Source organism: Pleurotus ostreatus (genome assembly GCF_014466165.1).
Source record: "Pleurotus ostreatus strain PC9 chromosome Unknown scaffold_1, whole genome shotgun sequence".
NCBI classification, from domain to species: Eukaryota; Fungi; Basidiomycota; class Agaricomycetes; order Agaricales; family Pleurotaceae; genus Pleurotus; species Pleurotus ostreatus.
This window is the reverse complement of record NW_023503156.1, coordinates 4,672,260-4,694,262: the sequence shown is the minus strand read 5'-3', so window position 1 is coordinate 4,694,262 and position 22,003 is coordinate 4,672,260. Positions and strand designations below refer to the sequence as shown.

Sequence of the window (22,003 nt, the reverse complement as noted above, 5' to 3'; positions counted from 1 at the left end):
GGAATAGTTGTGAAGCCAATCACATCATCATAGATGATCACCTAGTACGCGTTTGTCTTCTCCATTTTCGCAGTCAATTGAACCAGATTGCACCGTCGAGCCAAGAATCGACTGACAGCGTACCAAGTCATTTTATTCTTGATTCTGCAGTTGCTGCTCTCGGTGAGAATCTAGTTCTGTTCTTGTGATGGTCTCTGATCCATCTGGCGCGAAGCTGGTAGTGAATCAAGAGATTCGAGCCGAATTGTTAGCAAATCGATAACGAACGCTTGGGATTTCTCAGGGCAGTTTGCTTCCAGCTATTCGCGGAGACATCCCGGAGCAAAGCCTTCGGGACTTCGGCTGAGCTTGATAACACCTTGAAACCTCCCACACGTACCTTTCAGCCGGCTTCGTTGTGCAAAACGATGGCCGCCAGCGATTCGCCTCCCCTCCCTCCCCTCGACCACCCTTTTCTTTCGTATCTAATCGCCTTGCTCTCTGTCTATGAGCTGGGACCGAATTCTGCACCTCCACCGCGCTATGATGGACCATCAGATTGGCAAACCGATAGCATTATTCGCAGTTTGACTGCTGTGGCGAAGCGAATGTACGAAGCAGAAACGGAGGCGCATCATCTGACAACGGGGAAGGAGCGAAATAAGACCCAAGAAGTAAGCCTTCTCGACGGCTTTGTTGTTTTGCGCTAATTAACTGTTACTGGCAGGATCATTCTCACTCGCCTTCATTACCAAGCCCTGAAAGTGATCACCAAAGCACAGTAAACACCAGCGCCGTCTCCAGAACACGAAGCAATGGCATGCGTTCACCCACTCCGTCTAACTCTACCCCAATGACAATCTCTCTCGAAGGTCTCAAAGATAACCTAGACATCATGAGCATGTCCAATACACCCCAGAAGACTCGCTCCCCCACTGAACCGATCGCTGTTAACAAAGTTGCCAACCTAGACTGCCAGTCATCATCCGATACCACGACTCCGACCGCACCCGCCGAGCCTCTGCCCAACTCAGTTTCTACTACCAGCCTATCTAGCTCTGTTTCCGCCCCCCCAACCAGCACTATCATCTACGATCATGTAGCATGCCCAACCTGTGGCAAGACTATCACAGACCCCCTCACCATGTCGCGACTATCTTCTCTTTCCAACCTTTCCGCCCCTTCCAGTGGCTCACCGCTCGTCGTACCGATGGGTCCTCTTGCTGCGGCCGCCTTTGAAAGCGGATTGAGCGCTGTCGAAGAGCTCAAGCTCCTCAAGGCACAGGTCATGGACGTTGCACGCGTTTGCAATGCAGTAGCCACCGGTGACCTTAGTCAAAAGATTACCGTCCCCGTTCAGGGTGTTGTCATGGTTCAGCTCAAAGACGTCATCAACAAGATGGTGGATAAATTAGGTCAATTCGCGAAGGAAGTCACAAGGGTTAGTCTAGAAGTCGGCACGGAAGGGTGAGTCGTTTCGTACGTAATGGGAGCGGGATTCGTACTCAAACGACACGTAGGAAACTCGGAGCGCAAGCTCTCGTTCTTGATGTTGAAGGGACATGGGGAGAACTCACAGGTGTAGTCAACAAGCTTGCCGCCAATTTGACATCCCAGGTCCGGTCTATCGCTATGGTATGTGTCATAATTTCCTTTGACTTTGAGATACAATGAAATCGACAACTCAACATGTTCGTATCCCAGGTTACAAAAGCCGTCGCTCTCGGGGATCTTTCTAAGCGAGTCGAGGTCGACGCCAAAGGTGAAATATTGGACTTGAAGAATACGGTTAATGGTATGGTCGTTAGGTTTGTGGATTTCGTCTTGTCCGGTCCATGTCCCGTTTTCTGTTTGTCCTTTGGGCCTTCGGGCCCGTCCCTTTATCTATTGGAAAAAGCTTATAACCTTAACTCTAAACCTGATCGTGATTATGTTGCTAATATTTGTCCTATGTTCCTTTTCACGGTGTGCAAATCAACCTCCCACGTATCTCCAACACTACCCTGCGAACGATGGATCCCGTTGTAACAGACTACGCGCACTCGCTGCCGAAGTCACCAGGGTTACTCTCGAAGTTGGTAGTCAAGGCAAGTTGGGCGGTCAGGCCTATGTTCCCGACGTCGAAGGAGTATGGTATGAATTGGTCAGGAATGTAAGCTCTACCCGGATATACTCCATCGGACGCGATCTCTGTTTTCCCTATCTGACACTCATTTAGGTCAATCGGATGTGTTCTTCGTTAACGGATCAAGTGCGATCTATCGCCAAAGTGACGACCGCCGTAGCCAAGGGCGACTTGACCCGAAAGGTTGAAATCCAAGTCGAAGGCGAGATGTCGACGTTGAAGGGTTAGCATCAACTTAGTGCCTTTATATCTGATCTCATCGATCTACGTCCATTAGGTACCGTGAACTCTATGGTGGATCAGTTGAACGCCTTTGCCAGTGAGGTCACGCGAGTGGCATTGGAGGTTGGGACGCAAGGTATCTTGGGTGGTCAGGCGAGAGTCGACGGTGTACAAGGCACCTGGGCAGACTTGACTCGAAACGTCAACGTAAGTTCAGTGCTGACTATCATGAAGTATCCTACTGACATGAGGTTGCCAGAAAATGGCTTCAAACCTTACCGATCAAGTGCGATCTATATCTGAGGTCACCAAAGCCGTAGCTTCCGGTGATCTTACCAAACTAGTCGATGTTGATGTCCAAGGCGAAATGCTGGATTTGAAGGAGACGGTACAGCACCCCTTATTCCACACTCCTCGCGAAGTGTTAATTTGTTGCCTTTCAGGTCAACTCTATGGTCTCGCAGCTCAGTACTTTGGCAAGGGAAGTCAGCAGAGTGAGTTTGGAGGTCGGAACGGAAGGTATCCTAGGAGGACAGGCCGTTGTTCCAGATGTGCAAGGCATGTGGAAGGTCAGCTCCTGAATGCTTCTTTGTTATCGGTCTCATGCTTACGGCCTAATAGGTTCTCAGTGACAACGTCAATCTCATGGCCATGAACTTGACCAATCAAGTACGATCCATCGCAGAGGTGACTAAGGCTGTGGCTGGCGGCGACATGACGAAGAAGATTGAAGTCGATGTCCGTGGTGAGATGTTGGAGCTCAAGGAGACCGTCAACGGCATGACAGAGAGTTTGAGTGTCTTCGCCGACGAGGTGACAAGGTACGCCTGCTCTGCCTCTCACTTTCAAACCATGGATTTGATTGATTGTGCGATGTAGAGTGGCCAGAGAAGTCGGCACTGAAGGTCGTTTAGGTGGTCAAGCCAGAGTGACAAACGTCGGAGGAACATGGAAGGCTCTTACAGATAACGTCAACGTCATGGCCGCCAATGTAAGTGTAGATGCCATCTCCTTACGCCCACATACTCACGCGCGGTACTTACCATCTCCAGTTGACCCTCCAAGTCCGAACAATCGCAGTCGCAACGGTCAGCCTCTTTCATGCTTACACTGCTATTCACATACTGACAGTGCTATTTCCAGACCGCTGTCGCCCGTGGTGATCTTACGCAGAAGATTACTGGCGTTTCCGTTTCTGGTGAAATGTTGAACCTCGTCAACACTATCAATGACATGATTGCCCAATTGGCCATTTTCGCAAAGGAAGTCAAGAAGGTAGCAAGAGAGGTCGGAACCGAGGGCAAATTGGGTGTGCAAGCCGAGGTTGGCAACGTACAGGGCATCTGGCAAGAGATCACGTAGGTTACGCTTTCATGACAATTGCTCCTTTCACTAACTCGGATCTATAGACTCTCTGTGAACACGATGGCGAGCAACTTGACTACACAAGTTCGAGGCTTTGCTCAGATCAGTGCGGCGGCTATGGATGGCGATTTCTCCAGGTTCATCACAGTTGAAGCTAGCGGTGAAATGGACTCCTTGAAGACGCAGATCAACCAGATGGTGTTTAACTTGAGGGACAGTATCCAGAAGAATACTGCCGCCAGAGAAGCCGCCGAATTGGCTAATCGCAGTAAGAGTGAGTTCCTGGCCAACATGAGTCACGAAATCAGGTATGTCTAATTCTGCGTTGCTCTTCAACTCTGCTGACACTCAAATTCCGTTAGGACTCCGATGAACGGTATCATCGGTATGACGGAGTTGACGCTGGACAGCGACCTCAATCGCTCCCAGCGCGAGAGTCTGCTTTTGGTAAACAGCTTGGCCCGATCACTGCTTCTTATTATCGACGATATCTTGGATATCTCTAAGAGTGCGTATTTCGCGCCATGGACTGTGATTATCTATACCGATAAATGCTTCCTTTATAGTCGAAGCTGGGCGTATGACCATGGAAGCTGTACCCTACTCCCTCCGTCAAACTGTATTTGGCATTCTCAAGACTCTCGTCGTTCGCGCTTCTCAAAACAAACTTGACCTAACCTACGACGTCGAACCTGACATCCCCGATCAGCTCGTTGGTGACCCGCTCCGTCTACGACAAGTCATCACCAACTTGGTTGGAAATGCCATCAAGTTCACTCCTAGCAAGGTTTCACGGAAGGGTCATGTGTCCCTGTCGACAAGGTTACTAGCCATGGATGACTTGAACGTGACTATTGAGTTCTGCGTCATGGACACAGGTATCGGTATCGCCGAGGACAAACTTACCATGATCTTCGACACTTTCTGTCAGGCTGATGGCTCAACTACCAGGGTTCGTCGATGCTCCCGGTTCCTTCAGGCAGGGTTGGTTGACCATGATTTAACAGGAATACGGTGGCACTGGTCTTGGTCTATCCATCTCCAAGCGTCTCGTATCGCTCATGCAAGGTAACATGTGGGTAGAGAGTGAGCTATCGAAGGGCAGTAAATTCTACTTCACCATCACGTCCCAAATCAGTCGAAGCTCCAAAAACAATATCCTCTCCAAGATGATGCCGTTCTCCGGGCGTACGATACTCTTCATCGACACGTTGCGCGACACGAGTGGGGTCGTAGAAAGCATCAAAGAGCTTGGACTGAGACCCTACGTCGTCCATGATGTTTCAGAAGTCTCGGACAAGGATAAATGTCCTCATATCGACACCATTGTGGTAGATTCACTCAGCATGGTGAGTCTTTTTCGTTTTTACCAGGGAAACTTCAATAACGTTTATCAACCCTAGACCGAAACTATCCGAGAGTTTGAGCATCTTCGTTATATTCCCATCGCTCTTCTTGCACCGTCAATCCCTCGTCTCAACCGTAAGCCTTGCTTAACCCAGTTTGCTCCCTATCTCCTAAACCCTCGTGACAGTGAAATGGTGTCTCGACAGCAGCATAAGTTGGCACGTTACGACGCCTGTTTCATTGCAGGACCTTGCTGGCACACTCACATCAGCGCTGGAATCGAACGCAGTCAGTCCAGTGTCGGCGGTGAACGACGTGGTCTTCGATATTTTGCTAGCCGAGGACAACCTTGTCAACCAGAAACTCGCCGTCAAGATACTAGAGAAGTATGGCCATACGGTAGAAATCGCCGAGAATGGTAGTCTGGCTGTCGATGCTTTCAAGGGTCGTGTTGCACAGAATCGACCTTTCGATATCATCCTAGTACGGTCGCTTTGCTCATCACCATCGTCCATGTTCTAACATTGATTGCTTTTAAGATGGATGTATCGATGCCGTTTATGGGTGGTATGGAAGCCACTGAACTGATACGGACGTATGAACGAGAGAACGGTTTATACGCTACACCGATCATTGCACTGACCGCTCATGCTAGTAAGTGGAATACTTATTAGAGGCCGTTCGTCGTCTCATAGGGTGTAGTGATCGGCGATCGGGAACGTTGTCTGCAGGCAGGCATGGTGAGCTTCCTATATTTCGGTGTTTTCTCGCTCTTTCTGACGAGCTCCTCAGGATGACCATATTACGAGTAAGCTAGGTGCTGTCACAACTTAGTGGATGACAACTAACTCCCGCCCCAAGAACCCCTCCGGCGCGCAGATCTCCTTAACGGCATCAATAGGTTGGCGAGCGAGCGAAGGAGCAAACACCCATTGCTCTATAGGCCTACCGTGTCGAGTGGTCTGGTGTAGATTCTCCGAGCGCCCTCCCCCATTTTTGTATGATCCTTCTCGTCATTCCTTGATGTAATCATATACTGCCAGATCTTCATAAAGACTACTAACTGATTCCCGCATTGTATAATAATACCCAACGCAGCTGGATAGCGATACTGTAATATATTACCTATGAATCCTACCTTTATACACGCATGTATGACTCAAGCTTCTCGCCAATAGTGTAAGTATCTGCATATTAAATTGTTTGCCTGCCCCGAGTGTGAGAGGTCCGTAGAATTCTAATGGATACAGTGGTATGATGAACGTATGGCGAATCACTAGATAATATCTACAATAATCGTCCGTTTGTATGCAAGTATAAAATCAAAGCAGTCTTGAAGTCCGTGATATCATTCTAGTCGCTTATTCCTTCATGCATTGCCGTATCTTCTCGACTGGCAACTGGCTGTCTATCATTAACTCATCAATTTCCTTCAACTGGTAGTCGATTTGAGCAATCTGGGCCTGGCTGAGGTCAACGTAAGGCTCGAAACCGTTGCGAGCCGCCGAGGGCATTGCTGGTTCTGGTCGGTGAATAGCTGAATGAGGAGAATATGAGACGGACAACACATTACGACTAGCCATGGATCAACGTACGAATATATTCCCGGTCAGCAACTTTCTTCCAATTACTGTAGGAAATGGAAGTCAGGTGGGCGTGAAAAGGGAAAAGCGCGGTGTACGTACAGTCCGGCAAAGAACGCATCACCTTTGATTTGGGAGAGCTCAGGCCGATGCCTTGGGCCAGAGTTCAGGATCTAGGGAGGCGCGGTTATAATGATAACCTCTGAATGACGGAGAATCAAATACTCACGGAGGACAGGAGCGCAGCAGCAGCACTGTTTGCAATGAGTCGACGGAAAACAACGAATCTTGGCCGGGCGTCAGGATCAGAACTGAAGAAAGGCTGCGAATCTATATGTAAGCTTCTGGAACGTCTCTTTAAACAAGGGAGCACTTGCCTCGGGAGTACCGAGCATCATTTGCAAAAGTATTGCGCCGTAGCTCCAAATGTCTGCATAAGCCGGCTGGAAACTTGACCAGACTTCCCGGGCTGAATAGTGAGGGGTGCCGAAGGGTCCCTTGCATAGTTGAGATCTCTGCTGGTGGACGGCCAGACCAAAATCGGCGATGACGAGATTTCCGGAGGACGCAATTAGGATATTCTCGGGCTTGAGATCGCAGTGATAGATGTTGCGCTCGTGAAGTGCCTCAAGGCCAAGTAGCTATATTGGGTTTAGGTCAATTAGATTAGCGTTTTGAAAATGGGGGAGCACGAACGATTTGCGCCGCGTCCAATATTATCTCCTCCATCCGCATCGGCAAGCGCAATTGTTCGAGTTTGCGTAACCGATCTTCCAGATTAGAAGGGTAAAGCGGCTGCAAACCAGATAGATCAGAGATGAAATATAAATCTCCGAGCGTAGTACGCACCAATACGAAGTAGATGTTCTTTGTGTCTTGAAAGGAGGCGAGCAGAGGCGCCAAAAACTTAGAATCGGACTCTGAGGCTAAACGCATGATTTCAAATTCCTTCTTGATGTCCTCGGGATGAAGGCCACTGTTGCCGCTGCCGGTACAACGCTGGAGCGTCAATTCTATTTTATTGAGCACTTTGATGGCCACCACGCCCCGCGCTTTTCCAGTTACCTTGGTGTAAACGACACGACCGAATGAGCCACGTCCGATTTCATAGAAGAGCGAGTAGTAAATATCTCTGTGGAGGAATATGTCGGATGGCTCTACCAAGGCGGGTGCGACGAGTGGGCCTGCATCCCTTTGAGCAGCTGCACGAGTCTGACATGACGGAGCCTCAGGCGGGGTAGGGAGATTAACCCAGAGTTGACTGGCTGGCGTCTGCAATGTCGATTGTTGAATAGGAGTTAGTGCTTGATGGTCAAGGGCAGGAGTAGTCTGAGGTGTTATGTACTGAGATCGACCTGTGGGGGTAATGGGAGGTGGGTACGCCCCAAAGCCTTTTTGACCCGTAGGAGTGACTGGGGAGGGGGGCGCGAGGTTGTGTCTATACGGCGTCGGTATTACAGGGTGTTGGTCCCATCGTGCGTTGTCACAGCAGGGAGAATCCTGGATAGGTAATGGCCTGGGTATGATGGGGTCGTTGGGACTAGGCGCGTTAGGGTCGAGGGAAACAATCACTGGCGAAGGAGCAACGTTGTAGCCTCGATATGATGCCGAGATGCCAGATTGTTGCTCAAAATGTACGCGTCCTCCATGGCGAGTGTAGGGGGAGCCCTGCAAGGGGTGCAAAGGGGGTTGATTCCAAATAATGGGATCAGAGTCAGCCGAGGTAACTGCGAGAGACGGAGAAACATTATGGGGAACGTAAATCGAAGGAATGACAGGACGCGGCTCAAGGGTTGTGCCTGGGTTGCCGTAAGGGGAGCCATGGAGAGTTAGTTCCCTTGGGATGATGGGATCCTTCGGACTGGGTGCGTTAGGATCGAACGGAGTTGGGGGTCTGAGTCTCCCCTCCCAAAGGGCATTATCCGCCTGGAGTGACGCGAAAGTAGGAAAGAAGAGACCGGGCGGCAGGAGGGGGACGTCAGGGCCTCCGTTAGAGCCAGGGGAGTCGATGACTGTTTCCACCCGTAAGTCAGGTAATGAAGAAAGGGAAGCCTCCAATTCATCTGTGTCGCCGCATTCAGGAGTGTCTTGATTTTCGATGAGTTCATTGCAATGGTGGGTAGTCCAGGTGGCCGAAAGTTCAGAAGTCGATAGGCTGGATTCCGTGGAATAGCTGTCGTAGCTGTCGTGATGATTTGATGATCCAGAAGAAGTCGAGTCGCTGTCGTTATGATCGTTGTCAGATCTGGGTGGCTCCGCAACATCTGAAGCAATATCGCAAAGCTGGTCATTAGGTTGGAAGGGTGGTATTGCTACGTCTGAAACCTCGTCGATAGGGATGCTGTTATCTTCGTTGTGAGATACCTTATGTCTGTCGTCCTCTTGTACATGAAGTTCCTCGCTTCGTCCAACCTCCTTCGTGACTTGCACTGCGATGGGGAGGTCGGGAAGCACTGGATCGTCGACTGGATGTATTTGATCTGGTATGGGTGGCTCCTTGATACAAGAACGCGTCCCCTTCAGAGCCACTAGAAATCGGCGAAACTTGGGAAGGAATCCATGAGACCGTTCGCTCTCGCGCAAGTCCGACGGCTCAGAAGTGGTTCGAACTACAGATTGATCCTTGGTCGAGTTGTTTCTAGAGGAGAAGGGAAATAGTCTGGAAGGGCGCATCGAGTATGATACTGCGTTCGCTTGCAAGCATCTTGCTTTTATTCCTTTCAGCAGACCATCGACAATCCATTTCTAGATAATAGACAAGGCAGTGGCGTTGGTCAATGCTTTGTTTGTTTTACGGCGCTTACTACCGAGGGCCCCACAATCACGACCGATCACGTCGATCTTGTTGTGCTTGGCATGTGCGTGACGCACAGAAACGATTGAAACAGATAATTAAGACAACACGCTCGACGAGAGGCGTTGCCATGAGTATGAATACTTCAAGATAATAAAAATACAGTCTAAAGTATAGCGACATTAAATATTGAGGACGAAAAGGGATGCTGCAGATGGAGGAAAGCAATCGTACCAAATCCATATCAAAGGGTCTATATCAGCGTGACGAATTGCCAGGTGAGTCGCCGGCACGAGCCGTTTGGACAACATCGTTTAGTTGTCTATTTCTCTTCTGCGCCAGTTCAAGCTGTTCACGGATATTCCTGTTGGCACAGTTAGTGAGGCGTAAGCTGTTGGCAACGGCTATGCGAACTCACTTCATGTTATTCTCTAGCTCGTTCACTCTCTCTTTCGCTCCTTGCCGTTCACGTTTGTACTTCTCTTCTGCTGCCTTCAGTCTTGCCTCGTACTCCTTGACCCTGGCTTCCCACTTCGAGTCCGCAGACGCGTTCCGCTGATTCATCTCAGCAACCTTCTCTTCCGATGCCGCAAGCAAGTTCTGGGCATTGATGAGCCGTCGCTCAGCATTCGTGGCGCGAGCAGAGAGTGCTCGAACTTCCATTGCGTCTGACTGCCCAGGTTTCTTCATCGCGGCAAGCTGCGTCGTCAGGTCGGCGTTGGTTGCCTATACGAAAAAGGTTTTACGTGAGGCCGGAAATCATAGAACTCAGCTACTCACCTTGATCGCCTCCAGCTCGCCCTCTTTGGAGCTGTATTTACGCCTCCAAGCAGCTTTGGCATCAGCATACCCCTTAACGGCCTCTTCGAACTTGTCGATCTGTTTCCACCGATGATCTAGCTGCTTCCTCATATCCGTGAGCTTCTTCGTGAACTTCGATTCCACCTCTTTACACCGCTTATCAAAGTCGAGTTGGATCTGGGAGAGGGCTTTCAGTCTCGTGATGAGATTGTCGTGGAAAACGCTAAAGTTGGTGAATGGCTTCGTTTCCGCTTGTCCACCTTTCTTCTGTTTGAAACTTAGTCAGAGGACTGATGTTGGGATCGCAACAGTATGTCATACCGGGGTCTTATCCACTCCAAGGATCTTATCCATATATTGATATATGGTCAGCAAGAGCGTGTTTCGCTCCGTAAGTTGGTCCCTATACTGGTTCTCAGCCGCGAGCAACGAGCGCTGGTCTTTGGATAGCCTCTCTTCTAAATCTGCGATTCTCGATCTGAAGGTTGCTACTTGGACTTCGGCAGCCTTGAGACTGGCTTGGGTGGTATCCAGCTTCTCCGTAACATTGAGTCGTGCTTGGGTTTGGGCCGCCAATTGAGTCGCCAGGTCACGGTTTTCTGCGTGAAGCCTATCAAGCACGCCGTCTCTATCTCGCCCTTTGCTGTCTTTGTCCTCCAAATCCTTCCTTGCCCGTGCAAGCTCGTCTTCCAATCTCTCCAGATCGCGTTTCAAGCGATCGACCTCAAGCTGTAACGAGAACCGAGCGGTGGTATGTGTCTCCCCCGCGCGCTTCGACTCAGCCTCAATGGTTTGCAGCGCCGTTTGCACTGCTTGCAAGTCGAATTCCCGCTGATCGAGCAACGATTGCGTCCGTGCCAAATCATTGAGGGCGCTCTGCAAAGCCGATTCCTTCGCTTCAAATGCCCGACGCTCGCGACGCATTTCCTCCTCGTGTTCACGATCAGCCGCGTCCAGATCGGCAACAGCGCGCTCACGGAGCCGCCTCTCCTCGCGTAGCTGGGCGTCGAGATCTTCGCTGTGGTGTGCGAGTTGCTCCTGGCGCTGGCGATGTGCCAAAGCTTCAGCATGAAGCGCCTCGTACGCCGCCGAAGTTTCCTCGAGTTCAGCTTTCAACGTGGCGATTTTCTGCGGACACATATTCAATGAGTGTACAGCTATCTACAAATAAAATGACAAACCTCCTTTAGCGCCGCAGAGACTTGCTTCTCGACGTCTTCGTCTTCTTGCATACGCTCTATGGCCTCCTTCAAGTGGTCGGCCTCATCTTCAGTTTGGTACAACTGATCATGGAGGCTATCTATCGTCTTGTTGAGGTTAAGGATCTCGTTGTCTTTGTCTACTATCTGGTCTTCAAGCTGTTTCAGTGCTTCGTCGATGTTATCTTGTTCGGCTTGGAACCCTGCTATAGTGACTCGGAGAGTCTCAATCGCAGCCTCTCGTTCTGCAAGAACCTACGGGGATCGTATAGATGAGTGCATGAAAGGCATGAAGTAAGTGTCGTACGTCAGCTAGGTTGTCTTTCTGATTCCGCATTTCCACAATCTCGCTTCGCCATGCATGGTCATTGTCCTCGAGGTCCCGAGTATGGTCCTCGGCCATTTCTTCGAGTTCGCGGTTCCGTAGCTCGAGGTCGTCTTCCCTTTGCGTGAGCTCGATGGTCACCGCGGCTAATCTATCCTTGAGTGCATTGAGGTTTTCTTGCATGACCTCCCGGTCCTCTATCTCATCGAGGATCTGAGCGCGACTCTGACTCCGTTCCATGGATTCCGCCTGTCTCCTCCGCCTCTCGGTCTCCAGCTCCAGCATGAGTACCTCCACGCGATCCAAAGCATCATCGCGTTCGTTTTCAACACGGGTGAGGAGGTCCACATGCTCCTCAAGCCTCTCACGAATGTTCTCGTTCTCCGCCTCCAAGTCCTCCACGCGTCTTTTCATACGCTCTCTCCTACCCTGCCCACCCTCACTCATCGTCGATTCATCTGCCTTGCGTTCCAACAGCTCCTGCAACCGTTCGATCTCCTCCGTGTTCTCTTCCAGCAACCCCTTAAGACTATCCAACTGCTCTTCTAGCTCAGCATTCCTCGCTTCGGCCTCACGCAGCGCGAAATCGTCCAAGCTATGTCCCGAACGCCGTCGTCGCAGCTCTTGAAGCTCCATATCCCTCTCTTCCAGCTTTTCCTCAAGTTCACGTTCGCGAGCAGCCCCGCGTGACAGCTTGTCAACCTCCCGTTGTAGACTTGTCTGCACCTTCTTCAACTTCTTGATCTCCATTCCCCGTGATTGAACCTCCGTCTTTAGAGTAATATTCTGCTTGATCACGGTCTCCATCTGCTCCGGAGCCATCTGGTGCAGCCGATCTTCGAAAAAATGCAGCCGAAGCTTCAAGTCAAAGTTCTCCTTCTTGAGGTGGTCGATTTGCTAGCAACGAGGCTGCCAATGTAAAGAGGTGGCACATTATGGATGTGGGGTAAGATCGCGAACCTTCTCTTGGTCGCGCAACGTGAGTGGCGCGCCTTTTGTGGCACCTGCGCTTGCCCGCGTGCGTTTGGCGCGTGTAGATGCAGCAGGCGTCGTGTTGAAGTCCATCCCCCGTTTGCGCTCCCCTCCAGGAGTTTCCATGAAGTCCCCCTCGTTGTCTTCTTCATCCCCTACTTTGCTACCCAACCGACTGGCAGAGCCCACATCGACGCTCGGTTTCCGTAACGATGAAAAGCCGGATGGTGGTGAGGGGGTGGAAATCGGCGCCGATGACGGGTTGGTTGAACTTGATGGCACTCGAAACCCACGGCCTGGTGGCGTGAAACCGAAGGGTAAGGATCCAAGGGAGAGTTCTGCGGACATGTCAGGCCTTGGATTCGACGCGTCGGCCATTGGCCGAATTGAGGGACCACGAAAGAGGTGGACGTTGAGATCTGAGACACTCACTGGTGCACCGTGTGCGAGGGAAGGAGAACACGTGCTTCCATGACAGCTGTCACGTGTAGCTCCTATAGTTTTTCTCCAATTTCTCTAGACGGCTCCCTAGGGACACAGACTGAGACTATGCATCTATCTTTTAGCTCTGGATGAACCAAAAGTCTAGGATAACACTCTGTCGCGCAAAAGGTACATCATCCTCCAGCATTTTGCATTCATGTCGATAAGCGGTGAGCTCGCCAGGCTTTTCCCAGGGTCTGCCTATACTAGATCACTCCTAATAAGTAAGTTACTGGGTATATGACAGTTATTATTAATCGATAATCGGTAAGAAAGTGTGCCGATAAGACTATAGGGCTTTCATTGGAAATAGGGGGTGCCCTCATAGCTCAGCACGCCACCCCGCGGCGAATCTTATCTATACACCATGTTGGAAGCCTAATTCCAAGATACTACTTCGCTCCGACTCCGAGAGGGGGATTTCCAATTCATGAGAAAGCAAACCAATTAACCACACGCTCTACTGCACCTGAATCCTAGTTTCCGGTTTCCCCTCCGCTCCACACCTCTTCGTTTTGTATTCCAACCACCAAGTTCCTACCAACGGGCTAAGTCCACATGGAACCCACAACAGAAGTGAGCGAGCGGACCCCATTGATACGTGCAGTGCCGACCGAAAGCGTATCAGCAGCGCTCGCCGACGATGAAGTGTTAGCGACACCCTTTGAAGAGCCACTCAAGCACGATGCCATCTACAACCGCTTTTCGCCTGCGAGGAAAAAAGTCATCATTACACTCATCGCATGGTCCGGGCTCATCCCTTGTATGTTTAATCCGTTATCTTCGTAGATAGCATCCTTACAAACGGTCTTCGTGCTGTAGTCTTCGTATCAGGAACATTCATTCCATCCATCCCACAAATAGCCCTCGACCTACACTCGACGGGGGAAATCATCAGGTATGCCGTAAATGAGCTCCCATGGTGTTGCTCGTGTGACTGGCTTCTTTAGTTACGCGGTCAGCATATCAATATTCGCAATAGGCGTTGGGAGTTTGTTCTGGGCGACGCATTCCAGCTACTGTGCGTATATATCGGTCGACCTACATAGTCGCTGGCAGTGATATCATGACTACACCTCTTAGATGGTCGCCGACCCATCTATTTGATTGGGTTGCCTCTCCTTGTGGTTGGATCGACGGCTGTCGGTCTGTCAAATGATATCCCACACCTCATGGCCTGGCGATTTTTACAGGCCTTTGCTTGTTCAGGCGGCGTGTCCGTCGGCGCGGCGGTTATTGGCGACATATACAAGCTGGAGGAGCGCGGTGGCGCCATGGGGATATTCTTCGCCGTGCGTATCAAATTCAACGGTCCTTCGCACTGAATACATTTGACATCCAGGCGATGCTACTTGGGCCAGCTCTGGCTCCTCTTGCTGGCGGTATGCTACTCTCGATATCTCCGTCCCAACGTCTCCAAGTCTAATAACTTCACGTTCAGGGGTTGCTGCACATTATGCGTCCTGGCGTGTTATGCAGTACATTCTAGCACTCGCGGCGGCTATCGATTTCGTGATGATGTACTTTTTGTTCCCAGAAACCAGCCACCCGGGGACTCGGGGCATAGACAAACGAGAATTTGCGGAAGAGAGTGCCAAAGGGATGAAATATAAAATTCTCAACCCCTTCGCAAGCTTACGGCTGCTGAGAAGCCCAAATTTGTTGGCTATAGTGAGTTGAACCCCACCTTTTGTCTTACTTAGTCGGGTAACGAAGCTCTTGCAGACTATGTCAGGGTTTGCTGTCCTGTACTCTGACTTTGGTTGGTGCACGATTAATCAATGAGTTACATGGCCCTAAGGTGACATTTTTAGCACTCCTCACACCACTCGCCTATACAATCGTAAGTACGCGTACACCGATCGGCATCAGATGACTTGACCATACCAACAGGGTGCCCGATACGGGATCACCAATGAAGCTCTTATCGGCCTTTGTTTCGTGCCCTGCGGTGTGGGCAACTGCAGTATGTTTCTGCAGAATATCTCTCGCCGCAATTACTGATCATGCCCGGTAGTCGGCGCTCCTCTTGGTGGTCGAATATCAGATTATGTTGTTGCTAAACGGCGCAAGGCGCGTGGTGGCATATGGTGTCCCGAGGATCGGCTTCGCGTGACTCTGGTCGCTGCTGGACTGCTGGCCCCTCTCTCCGTCCTCGCTGCTGGTTTCATAACGGAGTATGTCTCTGGAACGGTGGGCTTAGTCCTCAATTTAATCTGCCTGTTCATCAACGGCCTTGGGGTAAGCTGACTCACCGCGTTCTGAATTATTGCTCACGCGGACATTGCGCGCCCACAGGTAGACATGGTGCTGAGTCCATCAGCATCATATATCGTCGACATCATGCATGACAAGAGCGCCGAAAGCATGGCTGTGAACAAGTGGGCTCCTTGACCGCCCAAACATATTGATTGTTAATTTCGTTCGCAGTGGGTTCCGTTCCCTTATCATGGCCGTCGCGATCGCAGGTGTCTTTCCAATGATCGGTGCGTTCGGGGTTGCAAAGACCTATACCGCCGTTGCACTACTTGCTTGGGTTGGATTCGGGTATGTATTATCCTCGCTTTATCTTTGCCTCCATCTAATCCTAAATGCTGACGTTAGCATTCTGTGGGCGACGGTGCGATACGGTGATCGAATGAGGGCGTGGGTTGATATGGGGTATTCAACGGCTAGCTCCAACTAGAACACGTAAACTAGATGCATCCATTCTGATATGGACAACTCTGATACGCATGCCCGTTCGAATCAATCGGCGGTTGGTACTTGCGAAAGAGGCTGTGTCCCATGATGGGACACACCGCTAAGGTAAGATAGGGGATAGGAGGCGGCACGTGCACTACTGTTCTCTCTGTCCTGAGTCCCTTTCGCTTATCGTGTTTGGGGGAACACTTGGAAAAATCGAAGTAGATCCCCGCGACACTGTTTCTATTATTTTGATGGTACATAATTACGAAATGGAACGATCCAGCATGTTTTCCTGCACTTCGCCTCGAGGTGATGCTGAGTCAGCATCAACATCGTGCCCACCGCCCGCCAACTCTTCGCAAGTGGGTTTGTTCTCAATCTCCACCACAATATCTTCCTGGTTTCCATCCTTTTCCCTTTTACTTTGTATAATGGACATCACCGAGACGATCTGAGCCTTCAGTACGAATTTGTGAGTGACATCTCAAATTTATCTTGCTGGGGCGATGGTCGTGGTGACGGCGCCTTGTTCCTTTTCGTTATGTTTTTGTGCTCACAGAGAGCGTTGTCAGGCTTTTTTGCTGCTATGACCTTGGCCCGACCCCCCTCTATCATGACCCCTTCCCCCGAACCTGCGTTTGTTCTACCAAATCCCGAGCGCTCCTTGCCAGGTCATCGTTCGCAATCATTTTCTTCGACTCCCCCCGGATTATTGTGTAGTATAGACTTTGAGGCGTCCTCATTCCATCTAGACTCGAACCCCTCGATTTTTGGACCGTTTACCGAGAAACGGGACCCTCGCAGTTGTGATCAGGGCGACATCGATTCAACCACCGTGGCCTACCCATCCCCCCCTCCCACCAACTCCAATCCGAAGCGTAGTGTGCCTCTACCAGCCATCACATTCCACAGCGGATGCGGCTCAAAGTGCTTTGTCTTTGGATCAGTGAATACCAAGGCTGTCATGGGCCCAGGTGGAATCCCCAGTCCGCCGGATATCCAACAAATACCACTTTCCCCTCCTCCTACGATACATACGACGATACACGCTCTACCCACGCTGCACGATGCGACCACACCCCTGATCCTCCCCCCGACGCCAGAAGAGGAAGAGGCCCAGATCATAGACGACTCCGACGACTCAATATTGACGTTTCCCCCCATTCCAGAAGAGGACGAATACCAGTCAGACGAGGCCGTTGACTCACCAGCAGCAGCGCCCACGCTCTCCGAGCTCTCGATGCGCAGCTCCTCTCGCCGTTATCCCCAGAATGGACACCAACAGGTATCGCTGATTTTCTACTCCCTCAGGACGACGACGATTATTCGCTACTGTCGAACGATGGCGGACCCTTCTCTCTACGTCGCTCTCTCCACTCCCATGGTCCGTTTTCACCGCCTTTCCTCGCTCCCCTCAATATTCCGACGGGCGAAGCAGGACCATCGCATGATCATGGTATGGAAGACGACGTTGATTCTAGCCCTGAAGACCCTGAAAGCTTGTTCACTCCGAGGACGCCAGAATCGATAGAAGTGCCGCTTTTGGGTAACGACGTTGGCTTCCTGTCGAAGCTGGACTTTGATTGCATGGACGAAGAAGACCACATTCAAATTTCGCACCCAAGCTCACCGTCAATATCTACTCATAACTTACCCGAGCTAGACTTTGACGACGACGATGTGCAGCCTTCTCCCCCACTCTCACTAATATCCCTTCCTGGCGCGGAAACGGACGACGACCTTCTGCCTGCAGATCTCGCACTCAATAGTTATCATCCTGATTCCCCCGCCAGCACGAGTAGTCTGCTACTCACTGATTCCTCGCCAGGCGGCCCGACTCTCTCTACGGAAACTTCTGATCCTGACGCAAATCTTGGATCGCATCTCGCAGTTGCTCTCGCTAACTCTAACGATCCTCTCCTCGAACGTCTTTACGCAGTCAGGATGCGCGCCATTTCAGCTGAACGTGTAGCCCGACAGAAGGAAGCCGCCGCGTTAGAACAGGGTTCTATATTTGTCCGCGCAGAGGCGAAGAGGGAGAAGAAGAAAGAGAAGGAAAGGGCACGAGAAGTCGCGGCGTTGTTGCGACTCAAACTCGGACTGGTGGATCAAGAGCGCAGCGGAACCGTCGACTTGCCTCCTGTAGGCGATTTAGACGTTGATATGGAGGAGCGGGCTGGGATTGACGGTGTCGTGAAGAAGAAGAAAAAGAAGTCGAAGGGTATGGCGGGAAACATCGATGGGCTGGTTGCACGGATGATGTTTCGGCGACGGAACGAATCCTTCAAGCCTCTAGGTGGCAGACAGCCCGAGACTGGTCGGGAGCTGCCCCGCGCCCGTTCCTCCCTATCGCGTACCTCGAGCTGGAAAGACGACGACGACGACGCTGACGTTGCTATGGGAGCCACCGAAGACGGAGAGATCATTCCTTCGCGGGAGAAGCTGGACGATTTTGCGGACCAGTCACCAAATACAAGTATGGACCGAGCGACTGGGAAGATATGATATTCGTATTGCTGTTTTTCTTTTGAAAAGGTCGGGCTCGAATCCAACGGCTATGGACCGCACCTTACTCACCTAGTTCCTCTTCGGTAGGATGCTTTGTTAACCCATTTACACCAATTTTCTTCCTCGTTTCTCATTACAAGCAACACCAACCATCATGTTTCCGCCAACATCCATTGCTTCATTTCCCCCCGCATCTTTGCATCTTTGAAGAATTTGAAGAAAATCTCTCTACATATTCGCATAGTAATTATTTACCGAGATCATGTATGTTCGTGGTCTTCTCTCGTTTGCGTTTATGCTCGTTGGTCCTCTTCTGCTTACCATGTAACATTGTATCATCTAGTGTTGTCAATAAGTCGGCGGCATATTGTTTCGTCGTATTTCTCTTTCGATTGGGCCACGTATCGAACCGTAGCTCAGTCCCTGCCTCTGTCAGATGTCACGGTCGTAGGTCGTGAGTACTGGTCGAGTGAGAAGATACCCATCGGATCTAGATTTCTTCTGCACGTGTATTGGCTTCTTTTCATAGATTGTGTACATACGATACCTCTGCTACATAATATACTCGTCCTGGGTTACAATGATACAAGCTAAGGTCTACAGGAGTAACACATAAGAGAGTATCCGAGTCTGGCCATCACTTAGCGCCACTCCCAAAGACACTGGCTTGGGCACTCAAGGTGACCTCGCCGTCGCCAGCGTGTGGTTCTAGTTCTTCCTGCCTCACTCCTCTATGCTCCAAAGCATACGCTCGACAAGCCTCCCTGCTCTGCTTTAAGTCCGGGTCCGCTTGGTTGTAGGCAATGACATTGAGGCCGTACTCTTTGAAGTTGTACTCAAGCAAAGCTTTGAGGTCAGGAAGTATCATAGGATCGGGGGCGTACGTCCCGCTATTGTTGTCCACAACCAGTTCCCATTGCACGTTCTCGTCCGGAGTATCGTCCGAGAACGCCTCCCACCCACATTCGGGCCGTAGATGGAATTCGCCGCTATACCTCACTGCCTCGGCGCAGTTGGCGTGCAATGCGTGCTTCGAAGCGAAGTCAACGAAGAAAGCAGCGCCCGTCTCCGAGAATCGGAAAGAATCATCCTCCTTTGAAAGGATATAGGTGTACACAGCTGGCTTGATTCGCTGTGTCGACTCATCTGTCTCGCCGGGGCGATTCCCTTTGAATATCTTGAATAGTTCTTCATGCGAGCCAACGATGCCGAACCCGTTTCTTGTACTCCGAGCGTAAAGCATGCGGTGTCCGGCTTGTATTCCTGAACGCACGGCGATGGAAGTGGGGCCTTGGAATATGTTCTGCGCCGCCTTGTAGTTTCGGTTCCAGTGCTGAAGTTCGTGAGCATCAAGGAAGATTTGCACATCGCGAATATACATTTTCCAGGTGGAATACAATCGGGCGTCGTTCAAGTTCGTCAAGAGACCGACTGTAGGAGAAGAGTGTCTGGAATAGCGTATGGGACCGTCGAATACATAGGGGTGGATGTGAGGTTGAGGATGGGTTGAAGGCGTACTGTCAATCTGTTGATGGGTTAGTACTGGTTCCTCTCGACGAACTAAGCAGACACCGAACCGACCTTCAGCCAGAACGTCCCCCTAGACCTCCTACTCAGCACTGGACCTTCAATATCGACTTCCTTCGCCCCGGGACGGATTGTCGTCTTAAATTTGCCAATGTAGTCATCGTGAGGGGCGCCGTCATCTTTGTCTAGTAGCTCTACCTCCAGGTCTGCTAAGAACGGTACGTTCTTGACGCGCCACACTTCATTCCACACAGGGGTCAGTGTGTTGATCTGCACTGTCGAACTGTGAAATCGATGATCAGTGGCTTGCCAAGAGCTTAGTGGGGCTAACGTGCACAAATGATATCTTATCGTCGATCTTGGCGATGAAATATGGATCCGCTGAGCCAACGACATCCATCTTGGGTATGCCGGAAGCACCGATAAACTACAATGTGGGTGAGGCACTCGAGCATGGAACCAGACGATAGCCGTAGCTCACCTGAATTTCGAGGTCGACGAAACGGATGTTGTGCTCAGCGAAGCCCTTGGTGAGGCTCGTTACATCGTGAGCGTTGGCCTTCGCTTTTTCTACAGCTCCATGGATTTGGTCTACGATGCTGCTGAAACTGACGGGGTTTCTGCGTCCACCAGGCATATCCTTTGGCAGTGGGAGGTAACGACAATGAGCGTACCATTTTAATAGGGGGTGCAATCCGTGCCGAGCGGGGCTCGCGGCGGAGCAGGTACGGAACCTGTGCAGGTGTGGACTTCAGAGCACAGACGCCAAGAGACGGAACACAGCAAGAGCAACGGCAACTACTCTAAAGTCTATATTTATCTTTCGTTGTGCCGCTGCGCATCAGCTTCTGAGCTGCGCCCAACGGGTGAAGCACCGCGTTTCGTTCAGCCTATCACCAGCGCTGATATATCAACAATTGAACGTACAGAGAAGCAGGATATTATACAGGTTTCATACTATTGTGGGTAAGGATAGCCATCTATCGCTACAACAGAATTCGAAGTGGTATAGCTTGTAGTTCGACCATCAGGGTCGTAAACGCGGTGTGGAGGCACTACTGGAAAGTTGGTGGGATAAAAACTGGGACTCCGAGGAAGATAAAACGACTGGGCGGAAGTTTGCTGAGAAACGACAAAAGACGGAGGAGGCACGTCGTCGTCAATTGTCCAATCAGTCAGCCTGGGTTGGGTTCGACGCCGTCGTTTTCGCCACCAGAAAATAAATAATATGCTAGACAAGGTAAAAAAGAAACCAGCGACACTGCACGCTATTGCCGCAATGATCGTGCTTGGTAAATTAGGCCTGGTTTGGTGAGCACCCTCGGTAGGTAGCGGGGAAGAAGGGTGGGTACTCGTGGGCGCGGAGGAAGAAGAAAGGACAAAGGAACTTGGGGTCGGTCCCGGATCAGAGCTCGCAAAAGCAGTTCCACTTGATGCGCCGTCGTCGACAGTATACCTGCCGTGATGTAAATCTGAGGCGTCTATCAGATGGTTGAGATAACACTCACACGAAACCGTCGACAATGGCATACTGAGGGTCAAGCGGGCCAGCGTGCGGAGACCGACCAACTGATACCACCAGGGTATGCTGAATATTCGCTAAGCCAGTAGCAGCCCACACTGCCGCTGATCGAATGGTTTCTGGCCCGCCGCTTGTGCGCTCTCTCGACAAGTCCATGAGGTCAATCGTGATCCTCGGACCGCCGTCCAGAGAGATGGAAGATGCGACGGGGTAGGGCCACATGGAGGACATGAAATAAACGGCGACTCCTATGGAACACTGGAACTTCAAGAAGACCACATGGATGAAAGAACACGAACACGTACCAGTGAATCTGAAGGTTGCTTGGGCGGCTGGGTCAGTACTTAGCATATGGCTTCCTCCCATGTTCAGCGGTGAGACGGCTGACAGCCACTTGACACTGGCCGAATATTCGATCGTGGGCTGATCGTCCACCGTTACATTGTGAAGCAGCCCCACGACGGTTCCGACTCCCAAACCAAGGACGTGGAAGCAGGCCAGAAACCTTCGCATGGGGTGGTGTAAAGTGCGTCGCAACAAACGCCGACCTTTCGTCTCTTCTT

The 22,003-nt window shown here is 51.0% G+C and overlaps 7 protein-coding genes across 7 annotated transcripts; 3 read left to right on the top strand and 4 right to left on the bottom strand.

Annotated features, from left to right (window-relative positions):
- Positions 1 to 407: 407 nt before the first annotated feature.
- PC9H_001713 (uncharacterized protein) lies at positions 408 to 6,009 on the top strand (the record flags this gene model as incomplete). Its single annotated transcript, XM_036771362.1, has 23 exons — positions 408 to 653; positions 707 to 1,446; positions 1,500 to 1,614; positions 1,684 to 1,787; positions 2,011 to 2,131; positions 2,198 to 2,327; positions 2,382 to 2,533; positions 2,586 to 2,714; positions 2,770 to 2,895; positions 2,948 to 3,147; positions 3,206 to 3,317; positions 3,379 to 3,414; positions 3,470 to 3,684; positions 3,736 to 3,999; positions 4,054 to 4,199; positions 4,258 to 4,643; positions 4,699 to 5,040; positions 5,095 to 5,173; positions 5,226 to 5,521; positions 5,578 to 5,692; positions 5,741 to 5,778; positions 5,831 to 5,846; positions 5,900 to 6,009. 23 exons carry the CDS (start codon positions 408 to 410, stop codon positions 6,007 to 6,009), a joined length of 4,218 nt encoding a protein of 1,405 aa, XP_036637207.1.
- Positions 6,010 to 6,399: 390 nt separating this feature from the next.
- On the bottom strand, positions 6,400 to 9,294 carry PC9H_001712 (uncharacterized protein; the record flags this gene model as incomplete). The annotated part of the gene is made up of 7 exons (XM_036771361.1): positions 6,400 to 6,560; positions 6,634 to 6,668; positions 6,724 to 6,794; positions 6,851 to 6,951; positions 6,995 to 7,262; positions 7,318 to 7,416; positions 7,471 to 9,294. 7 exons carry the CDS (start codon positions 9,292 to 9,294, stop codon positions 6,400 to 6,402), a joined length of 2,559 nt encoding a protein of 852 aa, XP_036637206.1.
- A 379-nt stretch (positions 9,295 to 9,673) lies between these two features.
- On the bottom strand, positions 9,674 to 13,060 carry PC9H_001711 (uncharacterized protein; the record flags this gene model as incomplete). Its single annotated transcript, XM_036771360.1, has 8 exons — positions 9,674 to 9,779; positions 9,834 to 10,141; positions 10,196 to 10,456; positions 10,538 to 11,293; positions 11,419 to 11,670; positions 11,723 to 11,965; positions 12,071 to 12,637; positions 12,701 to 13,060. 8 exons carry the CDS (start codon positions 13,058 to 13,060, stop codon positions 9,674 to 9,676), a joined length of 2,853 nt encoding a protein of 950 aa, XP_036637205.1.
- Positions 13,061 to 13,753: 693 nt separating this feature from the next.
- PC9H_001710 (uncharacterized protein) lies at positions 13,754 to 15,881 on the top strand (the record flags this gene model as incomplete). Its single annotated transcript, XM_036771359.1, has 13 exons — positions 13,754 to 13,958; positions 14,018 to 14,093; positions 14,146 to 14,216; positions 14,279 to 14,487; positions 14,538 to 14,577; positions 14,637 to 14,866; positions 14,921 to 14,957; positions 15,010 to 15,038; positions 15,089 to 15,161; positions 15,213 to 15,436; positions 15,494 to 15,576; positions 15,626 to 15,742; positions 15,800 to 15,881. 13 exons carry the CDS (start codon positions 13,754 to 13,756, stop codon positions 15,879 to 15,881), a joined length of 1,476 nt encoding a protein of 491 aa, XP_036637204.1.
- A 588-nt stretch (positions 15,882 to 16,469) lies between these two features.
- On the top strand, positions 16,470 to 18,388 carry PC9H_001709 (uncharacterized protein; the record flags this gene model as incomplete). The annotated part of the gene is made up of 2 exons (XM_036771358.1): positions 16,470 to 17,168; positions 17,195 to 18,388. 2 exons carry the CDS (start codon positions 16,470 to 16,472, stop codon positions 18,386 to 18,388), a joined length of 1,893 nt encoding a protein of 630 aa, XP_036637203.1.
- Positions 18,389 to 19,028: 640 nt separating this feature from the next.
- On the bottom strand, positions 19,029 to 20,555 carry PC9H_001708 (uncharacterized protein; the record flags this gene model as incomplete). Its single annotated transcript, XM_036771357.1, has 4 exons — positions 19,029 to 19,916; positions 20,030 to 20,188; positions 20,250 to 20,345; positions 20,400 to 20,555. The coding sequence occupies 4 exons, from the start codon at positions 20,553 to 20,555 to the stop codon at positions 19,029 to 19,031; spliced, it is 1,299 nt and encodes a 432-aa protein (XP_036637202.1).
- An 867-nt stretch (positions 20,556 to 21,422) lies between these two features.
- Positions 21,423 to 21,953, bottom strand: PC9H_001707 (uncharacterized protein; the record flags this gene model as incomplete). The annotated part of the gene is made up of 2 exons (XM_036771356.1): positions 21,423 to 21,688; positions 21,746 to 21,953. The coding sequence occupies 2 exons, from the start codon at positions 21,951 to 21,953 to the stop codon at positions 21,423 to 21,425; spliced, it is 474 nt and encodes a 157-aa protein (XP_036637201.1).
- Positions 21,954 to 22,003: the final 50 nt, after the last annotated feature.